We start from the raw sequence: 17,604 nt of genomic DNA on the forward strand, positions 1-17,604 counted from the left end.
CTTAAAAATATACACAATAACTTCTGTTAAGGCTGCAGTTTTATATTATATTTTGTACCTATTTAGGTACCTTATAGCTTATGTTGTGGAAATAAATAAATAAATAAATAAATAAATAATAGTTGTTCAATAAATTAACTAACGAAACCGCAGGTACTCAAAAAGAAGTACTAAACAAGTCGATGTTCAAGTATCATAGTTAGGAATAAATTAAACTCTAAAATGAGCCGTGCACTTCAATCGTTGTCGTGGCTGTCCAAATCTCCGATAAAGAATTTTTCTATTTCTTGCAAAGTCTTATTTTCCGTCTCGGGCATGCAAGCGTACAAATATAAAGTGCCGATCAGAGTGACAGCCCCGTAGGTAACAAATAGTCCTGGCAGGGTGAGCAAAGCTTGGGTCTGTAAAAACGACTTGGTGAAAACGAACGACATCGAGAACGCCATGGCTGCCGTTAAACCGCTCACAATTCCTCGACCCCTGCAAATACAAATGAAATTAAATCAGCGCTTATTTTATGAGCAAGTTATTTGTTTTGTTGTAGCTTCGATGCGGTATTGTTTTTATAATGTAATTTTTTTTTAATTTTTCCATTTTTGTATCTGGACCCACAATATTTCCTAAACAGCTGAACTGATTTCTTCATGTAGAAAGCCTGTGTAGATTAGAAACCGTAAAAGCTCAAAAAAATACCATTGATCCTTTCCTCCAGAAGAGAGAAACTTTTTCTTTATTTTACTTTTTTGGGCGTAGTTTTGTGATTTGAGATCTGAAAATTAGACTGAAGGTAGGTAAGGTCAAAGATATAATGGAGATATATCAAACACAATTTTTTTCAAAAATCTGTAGTCTAACTTTTTTATTAAGGACAAGAACTCCCCAAAAAAGAAAAATCACACACGTGGCGTTTTTATTTTTCGGTTGATATATGAAATGAATCAACAGGAAAAAAGTATCTGAAAATCATTTTCATTTTATTGTCGATTATGATATTATGGGTAACCAAGGTAAAAATTATTATGACAGACTGACAATCAATCCTAATCGTATTCGCCTAAATAGTAGAAGTACAAATTTAAGCCCAATATTACTTTTACAACACTTTCAACGATATTTAATATTTTTACTATCTATAGATTCGCAACTTAAGCACTTTATTTCAAATTTCAAATTATTCCTGTATGGGGGGTAGAGGAATCCTGTCTCCGATTTCCTTGACCCCACTGTCCTGGCTTTTTTTTGTTTAATCTTAAATAAATTATTAATAGATGTGTAAATGCTTGGTTGATTTTGTTTTTATTTAGAACAAGGCATACTATTTAAAAACCCGTATTCATATTTTATAGCTAATAAATTTAGACTTACTTAGTTGGGTAAATTTCGCTGACCAACATCCATGGTATGGGGAACACGCCGTAACCGGAAAAAAAGAACAATGTGTTCAGTAGTAACATGGGTATCCACGGGCATACCAACGAAAAGTGATTAACGCCTACCAAGTAAAAACCTATGCCCAACATTGAGGAAGCGCACAGAGTCATCGACACTAAAGTTATGGGGCGTTTGCCGAATTTAGCGACGGTAAGCACGTTCAACAGGGTGCCCACCAGTGTTAAAACGGAAGTGTAAACCTGGAAAGAAAAAATAATTTTAATTAAATTTAAAAATCTTAACCGGTAAGTATAAAAATATAAATATTTTCAACGATTAATTAGTCTTATGTACACATTTTGTTATCATACATGACGTGTTATACGATATAGTCCATGATAATGAAACACATTTACTTTTATCGGTTGGTACTTTGTAGATATTATGATTAATATATGCATGATGTTATTATACCTGTATTGTTCGATAACAATAAAGAAGACACGACACTGAAGGGAATATAATACAATGATAAAGAGGATTAGAGATTATAGAGGAAGACACATTTCGAGGATGATAATCGGTTCAGATTTAAAAGATAGATTAATCATATCACCAATATTGAAACACGCGAACGATTTGTAGATGGAGAGATAAACAAAGACTGGTCCCGGACACTTACCAATGTCCAGTGAGCGGTGCACGGTAGTCCAATGTCCGCAAAAACGCTAATCAAATATGGCTTGGCCGGAATAAACGTGGCGAAACACCAAAAGAAAAAGAACAACATGATGAACGCAAATGGTCGGTATAATTCTGGAGACCAAAATTGTTTAAAAGAGTCCATCCATGAGATCCCGGCCGAGCGTTTGGCGTAATTAGGATCTTCTGCAAAACAAACAATTCTGATGAATCACTGTTCTTGTTGAACAATTGAGCCTTGTGTTTATTATTTTTACTGTCGAATATTCCATATGTTTATGATATATTCGTATCAACCACGAATTACTATAACTAATAACATATGTACTTACCGGTGGTTACGTCGTCAGTCGTGTTGATTTGCAGATATTTGACGTAGGACAGTCGTCGCTGATCGCATCCGCAGTCGCCATACTCTTCGGGATCCGCACATTTGTTATAACCCGCGTAAACGGATAGCTCGGAGAACTCTTCTTCCACTTGGTCTGTGCTAATACATCCCCTCAGATAGGCCAAAGACTTTTTTGCTTCGCTAGATCGATTCCTCGACAGTAACCATATTGGTGATTCGGTTGTCTATTTTGTTTTATTATAAAAATTATAATAAATATTATATATATGCATACATGTATAACGTTTTCAATAGCAATTAATAAATTGTAGTATGTTAAAAATACTTGTTCCTCTTTTTACCTTATTCAATTAAATTTCATACTATTTTTTAACTTAAACCATTTTATTTTCTTGCATAATTGACCCCAAACACAAATAACTTAAATTTGAATACTACATTTTCTCTAAAAATAACAGCTGTCTTCCTCTATCGTCTTATACCTTCAGTACAAACTTAAATGTATTCAGTTTAATGATACTTATTCATTGGACTCACTAGAAGTACGATGGCGACGAAGGAAATTATGGGTACGGACATATTAATCATGGCTATTGTTCGCCAATGAAGAGCTGTAGACATGAGATAAGCTACAAACGATCCCAGCATGATAGTAAATGTGGAAACGGACGACAGGGGTCCTCGAAGTTTAGGCTCAACGGCCTCCCCTACGTATGTGAGAACGGGAGCCTCGCTCAATCCCATGCTAAGGCCGAGTGCCACGCAAGAGACGTACAAGTCAAGCGAGGTTGTGGCTTTCCACAAGACATACCAGCCTATCAGCTGAGGCAAGCTGACAAAGGCCATGCACCATTTGCGGCCGATAATTTCCTGGAGTACGCCAGATAGAAGGCCGCCTGTCGGATGACACACGAGCAGCACGCTGCCATACCACGAGGCTTCATTTTTTGACAGCGTTACAGTGCTGCTGCCACCACCGCCATCGTATCCGTCATCATCCGATAACAGTGATCCTATTACTACTGTAGGTATGGCCAGAGACATGCCGAAGCCCAACATGATTACATTTTGTACGATAATCGTACCGATCTGAAACCAAATACATAATCTTTAAACACAGATTTGACTTCATAAACGATTTTGGCTTGGGTTTAAGTTTTTTTTTTTAAAAAAGGTTTAGGTTAGTTTTGACTTTTGCATAATGTCCTTAGCGAGTTCAAGCAATGAGCAAGGTGTTTGGGCAATTAGACCGCTTTTTGTCAGCGACGTCATAAAGAAAGATAATTGTATTAAGTTTGTAGATTGCGCAAGTGCTAGAATTATTCTTGTTTTAGAAAATGTAGTGTTCCTTCCTTATTTACAAACAAATAAATCTTCAATGATTAATCTAGATCAATGGACCTAGTAATGACTTAAGTTAACACCTCAGGAAATTGATAAAAGTTACAATAAATTAGGACTACGGAATATTATGTGTACAAAATTATAAAAAAAGGAAAACATAAGGAAAAAAGGAATACATAAAAGGAAAAGACGCATTAGGACGTGTGTGTTGTAGTAAGCTGTGTGCAATATTATATTTAATTTATCTAAAGTAACGAAAACTGACTAATCTGCACTAAAAAAAAAACATATTGTGTTTCACTAACTAAAGTTTAATTGCATCCGTGAAAACCAGATTTTATAAATGTAACCACTAACCACTAATTAAAACTTCTATCAAATCAATATTTAGCTAAGGACACTTTTTAAAACAATCATTATACAGCTAATATCATTCAATAAAATGTGGTTATCACAAATTCAATTAAATTTCAGTTTTTGCAACAAAATATTATTTTCCGTTTAAGCAACATCCTACTCGCACATTCACAATTTAAAATTAATTAATTCTATTTCTAAGTCCTATAATTAGGAGTTACACATTAAACATATTTGTATTTGAAATGTTGTAAAATTTCACAAATAGTGGAGAAGATATAGTAAAACAAAACTAAAAATATAGGTATTTTTTATATTTGATATCTTTTCTTCGGAAATATATAGATGAATCTTAAGTATTATTATAAAAACGATTGAGTCAAATCAACTTTATTTGTCTTGTCTGTGTTTTATTGCTTGGTTAAATTACGAAGTAAAAGTAAAAATACGTTCTTCTCTATACAATCATTAAAATCTGAGATTATACTCTTAAGACATATTTAGATTGTAATACGAATATAATATAATACGTACATAGCGAATTGATTTGACACTTCAATGAATGAACGAATCAATGAAAGTTTATAGAAAAAGACAAAGGAATATAACAATACCAATCCATTTTAATAGCATTAACTCACAATGGTGAAAACGTTAATTTGCTTTAATAGCAATAAAGATTTTAGACATTTTTCACGTTATAGTCATGATTAAATGAAAACAAATTATTACTACAACATTAACATTTTATAATGGAAAACTATTAATTAATTAAATAAAATGATGATCGTTCTGTTTTCAATGACTCGTTTGTCGATATGATGTGTAAGTATTAGTAATATTGGACAGTAAACCGCGTGTATGGTATTTTAATCGTAATAAGTTTATATTTTGAATGGTCTCTTTAAGAGTTTAGTTTCCAGATAAATAACAATTGTATTATTATCCCCTCGGGCTAAGTCGTGCTATTACATAATAATACTATAACCCGGTAAATCGGTGCGATCGTAATTCATTGTGGCATTCATCATACACTTTATGAGGTCGGTATCAATCTGGTTTCTTGTATTATTGTATTTGATTAAACAAAATCCTTGACGCTCCTTACTGTTCCGGCTTTCTACTTCAATGCTATTGTGCGCATTTAACTTTAGGAGTTCAAAACCTGCCGCCAAGTATAAACCTAACTGGATACACTTAAGCGTTTCTACTAGTACTCAGCATGTACAACCGTCCCTTTGTATTATTTAATTATATAGTTTAAGGACAGAACTACATTTACAATAGTATGATTTTAGAACTAACTGGACTGTACGTTTAACTTTTACTTATGTATAAAGTGACGTATAGTCTGTATCCAAAATCAAAAGAAATTTAGCAATAATTTCCGAATTCAATAATTTTAGACATTCATATTAGTATATTGCTTATGGCGATGTACTCAAGGTCCAGCGCACAAGGCGTAATTAATCAATCCAAACGAAAATTAACCGGAAGATGAATTGAGTTTATTTAGTATCATCACAGGTGTCCATTAGAATGGAAGGGTAGTCAATTTCTTATGAAAGGTACATTCACTTCGTGGAAGCATAAGACAAGTACAATACCATTAATTGATGGACATTTTTTGTAACTACGGTCAACCTCCTCAGTTAACGTACGTTTATAAAACAAATTTCACTTCCTCACGTGGAATTCTAAAGATTGACGCCCTTGAGTATGCGCTAATAATTATAGTTATTAATTACGAGTATAGTATTTTATGATGCGAAACAAAACACTTAACCAGGAAATAATATAAAGTTAAAAATTAACAAATGAACATAAACACACTAATGTATTTTTGGGCAAAGTAGAACGTAAACTTTAAATTAATTAACTTAGAAAAAATGTCTAGCAATTATTATAAATCTATTAGTTTTTGGGTTCATATTATCGACCTTAATCTTTAAAAATATAACCATAATACTAATTAATATAAACTAGGATGTGATATTAATACGTATTTTAGGTGTGATATCATATGTTATTATGCATGAATTTAATCCAAGAGTATTCGATTAATTTGATGTTTTTTTTCAAACCTGTATACAAATGTACATAAAAAACAACGTACTCACATATAAAAATACTTAGTAAATAGTAAATAAAAGTTTTATTCAAATTTTATAAAATATAAGATAAACGGCCATAAACTACAGTTTTGTACACCCTTAAATTAAAGGTCAAGAATATATTAGACTTTATATTTTTTTAAACTTTCATAAAAAACAATTCTTTTTTAAAGTAATAGCAACGAAATAAAATACTTGAAACGACTAAGTTTTAATAAAGCAAAGTTGTTCTATGAATACATACAAATTACACATCAATCTTCAAAATATACTTTTACTTTGGTTGTTTATTAAAATGCTATCAATTTGTTTTGTAATAATATAATATACCTCTTTACTCTCATAGTATATAAATGTTGAAAACTACTTAAGAAAATATTATGGCTTACATTTAATTACAATTACATGTAACATAACTTTGAAAATTTAAAGTAACTAAAATTATTCATACATAATGATTAAGCGGTTCAACTTACTTGAGCGAATGACGATTTAAACGAGTCATACTCGTTTCTGGTAATTTCCGCTTCTAACTTTAATTCTGTTGCTTTGCCCATTGTAACAAAAAAAAATGTAAACAAGTATCGTTTTAATCTAGATTAATAAAGAACGTCAGATAATATGCACTAGTGTGTTGCACCGATCTGTATATAAGTATCCGCCAGTATGCGGATTATGTTTTGACTCGTCTCGCCGCCGCCACCGTTGCGGTGAGAATGGTCAAGGCGTTTCGGGTGATAGTCAAGGACCGGCTTCGGGATATATTTTGGAGTCCTTACGAACGTTTCGCTTTCGGGAACAAATTTAAGAGTGAGACGTTATTATTATTTTATGACACAGCGCACGGAGTTAATTAAATTTTATACATTATAAATTACAATATAAATAATCACAAATCGAATAAAAGCTTGTGCTTTTTCGACTTATAATAAATATCCAAGGACATTGAATAGCACTGCATAATCACAAAAATTAAGAATAGAATTAAATAAAAAAGTTTAAGGTTTCGGACATTAGTTTTACTTTATTTAAAATTGTACTTCCATACATGATATATATCATATGTTTTTCATTTATAGTAAAAATCAATTTGAATTTTTTATTTGAGATAAATACTACCAATTAAAATGATAAAACAATATACATATCATTATTTTAATTTTGTAATTACATTAAGTATAATAGAACAAACAGGTCAAGAAAAGAAGCTTATTATCCTAGTACAAACGCAACAATAATTTATGATAAAATGTAGATATGATTATTAATTTAGTTACATTACTAATGTAATAAATATACTATTCTTATTTGTATATAATAAAAAATGGTATCGATGTAATGTTTCAACATAAAAAAAATGTATTTATAAAAATAAAAAAAACAATTTATTATAATATATATTAATATTATATCTAATTAAATTATAACAAATATAATGTGTACAACAAATAATATTTTATTGTTGGTCACAGCCAGTCATCAAAATGTTTTATACACAATAAAAATAAAAAGTTATAAAAAATGGTACCACACCTTCATAGGTATAATCAAAATAAGTTATATTTACTTTGTAAAATAGTTATGTATCACTATAATAGACTAGTTACTAATATTTAATTAGTAGTAATGAATATCTTAGCTACATTTATCAATTTTTTTAAATACAAATATTGGGTAAGGAACATCATATTGATTCAAAGACGTAAAAGCCTTTTAGACTGTTTTTATTTAAAAAATTCTTCGATTTCCTTTAACGTTTTATTTTCAGTTTCGGGTAAGAAAAAATAAAAATAAACAAAACCTATAAGTCCTCCAACTCCAAATAAAGTAAAAGTGTTGTAAAATCCCACTAGATTTTCGAAATCTAGATAAAACTTTGTGAAAAAAAAGGTAATGATGAAGGATAACACTGAACAAACGCTGCAGGTTATATTTTTTGTCCTGAAACAAGAAAAAATAATATGAAGAATACCTAAAGTAAAGTATATTTACGTATAAACATTTTACTTATAATTAAATTTCCAATAAATTGACATATATGCTATAGCTTGTTGAAACAGTTTTCTAAACGAATATTTGTTTTTTACTTACTTAATTGGAAAAACTTCTCCGAGTAATACCCATCCGATAGGCATGATACCGAAGGAAGCCGCTAGTGTAGCAATAAGGAATAGTACTAATATGGTCCATGATTTCACCGGATTTAACGACTCACAATGAAGCCCGATGAGTCCAATAGATATATAGCAAACTGAACATATCATTAGCGTGGATAGGGTGAGAAACCTCTTACCGAGTATTCTTACCGAGAAAATGGTCATTATTCCTCCAAATGCTCCCAAAATTACAGAGAAAGCCTACGAAAGAGAAATATTGTTTGTAAAAAATTATGCAATTTAAATTAAAAAAAAGTAAACAATACTTAAATAAAGGAAGGACTGTATTTTATGTAATTGTCATATTTCTAATGTCAGTGTTCAGCATTAGTGATATAGTTTAAAAAGTGTATTTGTGTTAAAAGCAGTAATTGATTCTAGCTTGCCCTCTGTATAGTAAGTTAGAACATACAATTGTCCAATTGACGTCCACTGGAGCCCCGAAGTTGATAAATACTGCTGTTAAGTATGGTGAGTATGGTACACCAGAAAGTAGATTTGAAAAGAAAAAATAGATCACCAGCAGCCGGAACGGTTTGATCACTTCGGGTTGTACGAGTTGCTGCCAAACATTATTGATGCTGTCTTGGTCGTTTCCATCCACTATCAATAAAAACATGATTATTTCAGAGCCATTCACTATTGAAAAAAAAATCTAACCAGTTTCTTTAGTAGTATAAATCACCATTTCGTGAAATTCGTGAACACACTTTTCGTGTGACACCCATCCTCTGAGTTTGCCTAGAGTTTGCTGAGCTTTATTGGTTTTGCCTCTGGTTATTAGCCAAATTGGTGAATCCGGTGTCTAAAAGTACATGTAATAATTACTATAATGAATATGTCAAATACTATTATTATTGGGTTATGTTGAAACATTTAGGTAAATCAAATTGAATACCCACCACCAGTAAAACTATTATATTTAAGACGGGCACTATGGTCGTAACTAATACGGTATATCTCCATTGCAGCGTCATTGCATAGATCACGGTTACCATTAGAACACCAGCAAAGTAGAATACGTTCGTGGCTGAAGTCAAGGCACCTCTGAGCTTAGGCTCACACACCTCGCTTAGATACGACGAACTAGGTCCACCCACGAACCCCATAGTCAGTCCGGTAATTACTGAACATAAGTATAAGGTCTCTATGTCATTGGCGTGATAGAGCAGGACAATGGAAGCTAGATACGGTACGTTAGACAGTATCAAACACCTTTTGTGTCCAATACGTCGAAGTAAAATTGACGAGACCAAACTTCCCAGAGGAGTGCATAAGTACAGGAGACTACCTGAAACAACGTATAAAACCATCTACTTCTTAATAAAACATAATAACGCATTCTTACAGACAGCTATAAGAAATAAAGGCTATCGTGATTCATGTCCATTTTATGCCGGCAATTATGTAGTTAGTTGAAAAACATGATGTTACCCATCCGGGAATAAGCATCAGCCAGTGGGGGTTCAAACTAGTAATGTGATCTGATACAAACTATAAAGATACTACTACGTCAATACTACATGCGTCAATATTATATAAAATAATAATTTACAATACACCAATGCCCTATACAAACATAAGATATTTTTAGTACAAAAATATTTCATATTTGATACTAACCAAACCACGAAGCTTGTTTAGTCGACATTATGAGAAACTCGTCTCTATTTGATTCATTTGTTCCATTTGCGAATTCGTTTTTTTCCAATGAACCAATAATAATAGTGGGTAACATTATCTGACATCCAATTCCAATTTGCACAAAGCAAGCACCCACTATTGCATAACACTAGAATAAAACGAACAACACATTTTTTTTTTATCGAATAACAGTCCTAATATAAACAAAGAAATGAGAAAAGCGACAATTTTAAAGCGATAGAACTGCTAATTGCCATATCAATCAAATAGCCTTTAAATAAAATGACGACCTCAAACTAGCCTAACTTTCCTAGCTTTCCAACGATTAAGCTAGAATAAACTATAAAAATTACTAACTAGAGTGTGCAGTTACAATATATTTAGGGTTAATTATAACCTCGAAAGGATTAGATGCTAATATTTTTAAATAAATTTAAATGAATTAATAATTAAAAAAGTTTCTAAAAGTTTAGCTAGAAATTTAAAAATTATGTTCATTTTCCAAATACAGCTGAGGAATAGAGATTGATACAAGAGAAATTTTATAAAATGTATAAAATGCCCGGTATTGGTAGATGCACCCATATTAAAATACAAAATTCTGGTACGCTAAATGCCTGTTGGTTTTTATTGTCGGTGTTAAAATATTTTTTCTAATTAAAACAATGAAATAAAATTATTTTTCCTCTTAGTCCCAGCTAGGACCCCTTTTCCGTTTAATTTTATTCACTAGATCCATCTATTTTAATAGTAATTAACAGTACAAAAATAAATAATTACATAAAACATATTTATAGTCTTGTTTATTTTATCAAATTGTACATTTCGATTAAACGGCATAAAATAATTTATAACACTGACAATTATCACAAGCATTACTGATAAGCATTGAAGAATAAATTAATTATAAAGGTTAACAATTAAGGAATACCTAATTACGGACTACTTAAAGTTCAACAGCTAGGTGTCCCATAGCTAGGTATTAAGCCATTTTAGGTGCCCCTCAGTGGCGTATTTACGGGAGGGGGGATATGGGGGATAGATCCCCTCCCTTGGCCTTTTTTTTTTTTGTAAGAATATGTATAAACAGAATAGATCCCGCATTATCTGTAAGATGACCCGTAACATATTATTATTTTACTGACATATTTTTAACACTTAATATAACCGACACCAAAAAACTTCAAGTCTATAATGCTTTAGAAAAAAAATGGGCTAAAAAAAATTCATATCCCTCTCCTCAAGAAAATCCTATAAACGCCTCTAATATCCCTTAACTCTTTACTGCATGAATTTTTTTTTAAAACAGATGCTATAAATGTACTTAATACTACTTTAAAAAAATAAAAATAAATTTTTTGGAGTTTTGGTTTCATGGAAAACGCTAATTAAAGAATTGTTCCAAATATGGAACATTGTGCAGTGAAGGGTTAAGTGATTGACTATGCATATGGGCTATTATTTTTAAAATAAATGATTATTTTTAAATATTTAACAAAAGTAACCTAGGGAATGAGGATTTGGGTTGATAGTTGATTATATTTGAATATAATAACAAATATACTACTACACCTAGTAAAATTATATATTACCTATTTGTCTTAAATTAAAACGCACATAGTTGTAAAACTACTCATTAATCACGAGGTCAACATTTGATTTTCTATTGCTTATAATAATAATAAGCAGATACGTTAGAACGTAGTATAGTGTTTAATTTGTATTGATGATCAACGGATTTCCGATTAAACCAGTTATTTCCATAGAAAAAATATGATAATTTACTTATTAAACAACAATTGGAGATTAAAATATACTTATATTTTACTTTAAAAGTATTATGCAATTTATTAAAGTTTATTCTGATTAGCGTAGAGGTCTCATTTTAAAATGTAGTTGCTATCGTGTTTGTAACGAGTCACCTAGTATTCGTATATGAGGATTGTGATGGTACACTTCAATATACATATTAATTTATCGTTATTTGATTTTATAAATATGATGTGTCGATTATCTGATGAAATAGTTTATGTAATATCATATTACATGTTGAATATGTAGACCGTTGGCCTGAGGTAAATTTGATCTATTTTTTAGTCTTGTAAATAATAAATAAATGCGTATGGCGTATTGACCGGGAGTGGCTATGGCTAACTTTATGCCAGTTCGGTCGCCGGGTGCATGGCATTTCAGCCATGCATTCGGGGTTGATAGTATGGGTCGCCGCTAAAAATCCCGGGTGGTCACCCATCCGGGATCAAGCAGCAACGGACACAGCTTAACCTCGAGTGTCACGCGGCATCTGATGTGTCCACTGCGCCACAACTCCCGATTAGTCTTATAATAATCAATAATTAAATCGGAATATTTTCCCTAACCCGTCTAACATTTTCCACCAGGTGTGGTTAAATGATTATCTTATATTTTTTAATATTTGTAAGTTTTCTTACAGCAAATAAATATTTAGCAATATTCAAAAACTAATCTTTATTATTAAATGTCAGAATAAATTTACATTAAGTTATACTTAAAGTATATACTTGATGTGAATCTAGATAACTGTACGAGACAATTATGTTAACTATGTTAAAACAATTATTTAGTAAACGAAAATATGTATAGATTAACTAATTTTTTTTCGGTTGAAAGAATCCTAATCAAGAAAATAAACAAAGGACTAGAAAAAAAACAACGGTTGTAATGGTTTTTAAATAAAAATTAAGATGAGGGAACAATTACACATTTTGTTTTTATGTATTTTACTTGAATAATTCATATCTCCATAAAACTTTAATACACTGGCACTATGTATATTATTCTAAACGACAGTAAAAATAAATTTCATAAATATAAAGGCACCTACTTGTGCAAAAGTCGATTTCATACCATATTGATAATTGTTATTATTTTGTTCCATGTCTCTGTGATCCACTGCCATTGTTGTTTGTTATGATCTGTAAACTACATGCTGTCTTATTAGTATATAAATAATCATTTTGTGAATATAAACATTACAATAAGTTATTCCATTTTGTGATATTAATTTATACATATATAAAGATATATGAGAAATTTATTTCACAAAACGTCCTGAATATTATTTTATATTATTGTGTTGTACAAACATTTATTTTAGGATGCACAGAAGGGTGTTGGTGAACTTTTTTTAAAATTAAAATATAATCTTTTGACTGAGGTGTGTAATATTTATAGCCATTATTGAAGTAAAGTTAAATTATCACTACAAATATAACATGACAGGCATTATTGTAATCGTTAAAAATACACAATAGTTAATGCAATATACTTGGTAACAATAAATAATAATGTCAATATTTATTTTTAAGTTTCAGTTTCAAAGGTTACTCTTCAACGAAAAAACAAGCAATGTTAGTTGTACCAATAGTATTATTGCTACCGTTTTTTGAGGGGAACCGGTTACAACAAACTTCATAAACAAAAAAGTAGATAGTACGAAAAAGGTTAAAATGGCTAACTAAGCATAACTAAAGTGATATCATGTTATTATTAAACAGTCTAGACCTTGATTATCTTTCTTTTTTTTTTGTCAGTAAATAAGTTTGTTTATCGTTTTTCTAGTGTTGAGTTTGTAAAATTGAGTTTACTTGTAAGGTGAAATTATAAAAAAATTATTATCAATCGACTTCTTCTAAAAGTGTACTGTTATACTTAGGCATGGTTTAAAAGTATTAGTCTAGTGTCAAACATCATTTATCTCGTGACGATAAAAACGCGTGACTAAAATATTTACTAATTAGTAATTAGCATATAAACCTAACTACAAATTAATAATTGATAGAACGAGAATAAAGACTGGACATAATTCCGAGGTCGTTAACATTTTTTTATTGAAATTTGTATCAACAATTTGTATCAAGGTTCAAATCCTTCGCATTATCATTTTATCGTTATGGTACAATACTCGAAAAGCGAATAAAAAACTAGGTAATACAATTTTCGCAAATAGATTTTATTAACTACGTTTGAGAATAAAAATGTGCAAAGGACGTAAAAACATATAAATAAGTTTTTGGTACACTAAGAAACAAATCTTGGGCAGCCAGCAACTAAATCTAACTTGACCTAGCGATTGGAAAATGTTAAGGTTAAATTATTTATCGGCTATCTATAATAATAATTATAGTAATTTCACATAAACTAAATTTGTAACGGCCATTTTTAGATAAGTTAGCATAAAAAATGATGTAAATGAACGTTATATAACGCTGATTGGCAATAAAATAATATGCATTTCCACGAGTATAATGATGCAAAGAATATGTTATCAAACCTTATTCTTAGACAACCACGATCCCAATTATCTTTACACAGACCAACTCTTAATTCATTCACTGCTTTTAAAACCAACAGTTAAATATGTATAATATTATACTACTTGCATATAATTTTTAGACGATTGGGTTTCCACGTTAATCATTAAAATTTAAAGATCACAGAAAATTATACATTTACCTTATACGGAAAATAAAGTACATTATTTTAATATTTATTATACTCGTATCTCTTTAGTTTTTACATTTGCTTACTCTAAACTAGAACACCACCACCGATGAGCAAATTAAAAAAAATATGATTTTATTAAAAATTATAAGAGTGAGTTGTTTAGCCGTTAAGTAATGTTAAGGTTATACTTAAACGACAGTCCATCCATAATACATTTTGGATTGGATAAAAATAACTTTGATTTATATTCGTTACAATGGTATGTTTTGTAAAATACTTTTAAACTACTTTAAAATTCTAATGCGTATATTTTTGTAATTAATCGCATAATATTGTATTGCAATGAATACTAAATATTAGAAGTTAATTATATTGACAATAATAATTATTGTTTACTTACTGGAGTGTATAAGAATACCACTAAGTTTTTGAGGTAGGTATCGACACATGAAATTTTTGCAAGCGTGCATCCGCTTGTAACAGACGCACATGCAATATTATACTGACATCCGGCTGTATCCCAAATTTTGTGTACACTTTTTTCACTCAATAAAGAAAACAAAATAACAATGTCTCAAGAAAAAATATTTGTTTTTGAATCTTTGAAGTTAATCGATCTTGTTTTCAGTATTTGTTACTGAGATATAAATAAAAAGTACACATATAACTATTTTATCACCAGACTATTTGAATGTAATAACAATTAACTATGGACGGTCGAATAGAATAAATTATAAAAGTTAAAAAAATAAAAATAAAAACACAGACGATTTTTGCTTAAGACACCAGCATAAATGTTATTGCATCAATACAGGCTAAAGACGGTCTCTATACGTAGTGAGCTATGGTAGTAGTGCGTAAAATGTTTCACAATTAACCTTTTGTGATATTCGATTGAATCTTATCGTTTTTCTTTCTAAAGGTACTACAGCAACAGCGTTCATGTATTTAATGAGACTAGATTGATAAAGCAAACCGGTGAAATGCTAGCGTAACTCAATGATTTTGTTAACATCATATCGTACTGTGCTCACTTGTTTGGGCAAACTGAAAATTATAAAAAAAAATTATATTAATGAAACTAGATTATGAAAATCGACCACGGATTTCGTATTATAACACATGAGTTTATTCATTCATTCATTCAACAGGTATAAACTAATATTGGAATATTGATTATCGATTGTGCGGTTCCTTTTAAGTGGCTGACTCAGCATCACAGAAAATCATTTACGCACATCTCAAATAATAGGACTTATCAGTATGAGAATATTGTTCAATTAAAATTGTTAGAAAAAGGCGATATCAATGATAAATAAATGAACAACGATCAATTGATAGTCATAATTCATAATTTAATATTATACAAATACGGAATCTACAATAATAATTATTTATTACTCCTAAAATCATAATGTTACATCACTATTTCAGCATCAATCCTATTTCAAAAGAATAATATGCATTTTTAATAGAAATTGTACGATGAATTTAATAATTGTCTTTGCGTTAATTTCATATATTTTAAAGTCATCCCCTTTATTTATATTTATTTGAAAATGTTAGTTATTATTATTATTAATAATAAGCGGTAAAGAGTGTAGCCAGTCATAATAAAAGTCTTTAATAGTAATTTACAATATATATTATATTATATTTTATGTATAATATTATATCAGATAAATTGATCTAATCAAAATCGATGATTGGGGGTTTTCTAATCGACATGAATGAAGTCCGTAGATAAATATTATCTTATATGTTATTATAATATAAGTTACATAAAAAGATTAATCTTACTAATAAGTTATTAGTACATTGAAGGTTTTTAAATACAAATTTAGGTTAAGTTTTAAATCTAAACACGTGCTAACATTATTAACCCATACTAATTGTATAAATAAATTATAATCTGTTTTTTTTTAACCTGTATTAAATCAGATTGTTCATTTTAGTTTTTGCATTGATCGTTAGAAAAAATTACTATAATACTTTTAAAAATGTAATTTGAAATTAGTTACATTTTTGTAGGTTACAAAAACATACTAGTTATATATTGAACATATATTTTTATGAAATTAGGGTGACTAACAGTAAAATATATCTAGCGTCTATCGATAAAAAAATTTAAATGACAGCTTAAACTTCGTTAATGAAAACAAACAAATTCATTTAGAAAGATATTTTATACTAGATTACTATGTATATTATTATAACACTGGATTCCTTAAGTCATTCCCCTAAAGATTGAAACCTCTAAAGGTAAAAGATAAAGGTACTTAACTAAACCAAAAGTTTAAATAGGTCACTTTTTTCTCTTGAAAACCAAAGAAATACCCAAAAAATGTACACATTTTTCACTTACAATTTCGGCGCTCTATAATTAAAAAAAAAAAAAAGGCGAATGAATTTTAAATTTCTTTGGAATATTTTTTAGAAATAGTATTATGAATATACGGAGGTTGGTGACAAACCAAATAAACATCAAAAACCATTTTTCTTATTAGGATGGATAGTTTTTAGATATTTCACTATGTAGGTGTTTTAGTGCTTAAGGTTTGAAAACTACATTGAAGGTAGATCTAGAGTGAGGGTATAACATAATATACGATTTTCTCAAATCTTAAAAATCTGTTTATTAAAAAAAACCAAAATAAGGGAAAAATTACTCTTAATAGCTTTAGTAAATTTTTAGGTTGCTATGTGAGAGTCAATTAACAAATCAGGTGTTGGAAAATATTTTTTCATTATGCTGTTTATTTTATGGAAAAATAACGGCAACTAATTATTATAGATAGACTATAAAGTATAAATCCTAATCGTGTCCACCCTAACACTAAAAATTGTTTTTTAAGCACATTATTATTTGTTGTCATTACAATGATTTTATTGATATTTTTATTTCTAACATTTATACTTAGACATTGAAGAGTTTATTATGACTTTCAGGTACCTATAATAATTCCTGTAAAGCTATGACCTTTACTGCTCCAAAATGCTCGTCCCAATTATGTCCCGACTCCACTCTACTAGCTTTTTATTATATCAACATTGACCATGTCTAAAAAACAATATTGTT

General features: G+C 29.9%; 2 protein-coding genes across 3 annotated transcripts; both read right to left on the reverse strand.

Annotated features, from left to right (window-relative positions):
• LOC126838478 (facilitated trehalose transporter Tret1-like) lies at positions 1–7,031 on the reverse strand. 2 transcript variants are annotated; one of them, XM_050572956.1, is made up of 6 exons: positions 6,717–7,029; positions 2,963–3,514; positions 2,406–2,649; positions 2,054–2,259; positions 1,366–1,631; positions 1–480 (listed from the first exon to the last, which is right to left on the reverse strand). In XM_050572956.1, exons 1-6 carry the CDS (start codon positions 6,795–6,797, stop codon positions 237–239), a joined length of 1,593 nt encoding a protein of 530 aa, XP_050428913.1. In that variant the 5' UTR covers positions 6,798–7,029; the 3' UTR covers positions 1–236. The 2 variants fall into 2 exon arrangements, with proteins under 2 accessions (XP_050428913.1, XP_050428914.1); XM_050572957.1 differs by lacking the exon at positions 1–480 and adding an exon at positions 498–769 and having other exon boundaries at positions 6,717–7,031.
• Positions 7,032–7,711: 680 nt separating this feature from the next.
• Positions 7,712–15,659, reverse strand: LOC126839072 (facilitated trehalose transporter Tret1-like). Its single transcript, XM_050574019.1, has 8 exons — positions 14,926–15,659; positions 12,904–13,001; positions 10,020–10,188; positions 9,299–9,687; positions 9,057–9,201; positions 8,809–8,999; positions 8,332–8,597; positions 7,712–8,181 (listed from the first exon to the last, which is right to left on the reverse strand). Exons 2-8 carry the CDS (start codon positions 12,976–12,978, stop codon positions 7,965–7,967), a joined length of 1,452 nt encoding a protein of 483 aa, XP_050429976.1. The 5' UTR covers positions 12,979–13,001; positions 14,926–15,659; the 3' UTR covers positions 7,712–7,964.
• Between the last annotated feature and the right edge of the window lie 1,945 nt (positions 15,660–17,604).

The sequence above is a fragment of the Adelges cooleyi genome, unplaced genomic scaffold, assembly GCF_023614345.1.
Source record: "Adelges cooleyi isolate 19-005CV unplaced genomic scaffold, UGA_ACOO_1.1 ACOO_flye_CR_arks_rails_tigmint_CR_PRNA_30, whole genome shotgun sequence".
Classification (NCBI taxonomy): Eukaryota; Metazoa; Arthropoda; class Insecta; order Hemiptera; family Adelgidae; genus Adelges; species Adelges cooleyi.

What these genes read in the sequence shown, in the direction of transcription:
- LOC126839072 (XM_050574019.1), bottom strand. Translation starts at nt 12,978, where the DNA reads ATGGCAGTGGATCACAGAGACATGGAACAAAATAATAACAATTATCAA. An exon ending in TGGACGTCAATTGGACAATT is followed by an intron (nt 8,598 to 8,808) that starts GTATGTTCTAAC and finishes TCTCTTTCGTAG; the next exon opens with GCTTTCTCTGTAATTTTGGG. An exon ending in GGAGAAGTTTTTCCAATTAA is followed by an intron (nt 8,182 to 8,331) that starts GTAAGTAAAAAA and finishes TTCTTGTTTCAG; the next exon opens with GACAAAAAATATAACCTGCA.
- LOC126838478 (XM_050572956.1), bottom strand. Translation starts at nt 6,797, where the DNA reads ATGGGCAAAGCAACAGAATTAAAGTTAGAAGCGGAAATTACCAGAAAC. An exon ending in TCGTCGCCATCGTACTTCTA is followed by an intron (nt 2,650 to 2,962) that starts GTGAGTCCAATG and finishes AAAACAAAATAG; the next exon opens with ACAACCGAATCACCAATATG. An exon ending in AGCGAAATTTACCCAACTAA is followed by an intron (nt 481 to 1,365) that starts GTAAGTCTAAAT and finishes TTGTATTTGCAG; the next exon opens with GGGTCGAGGAATTGTGAGCG.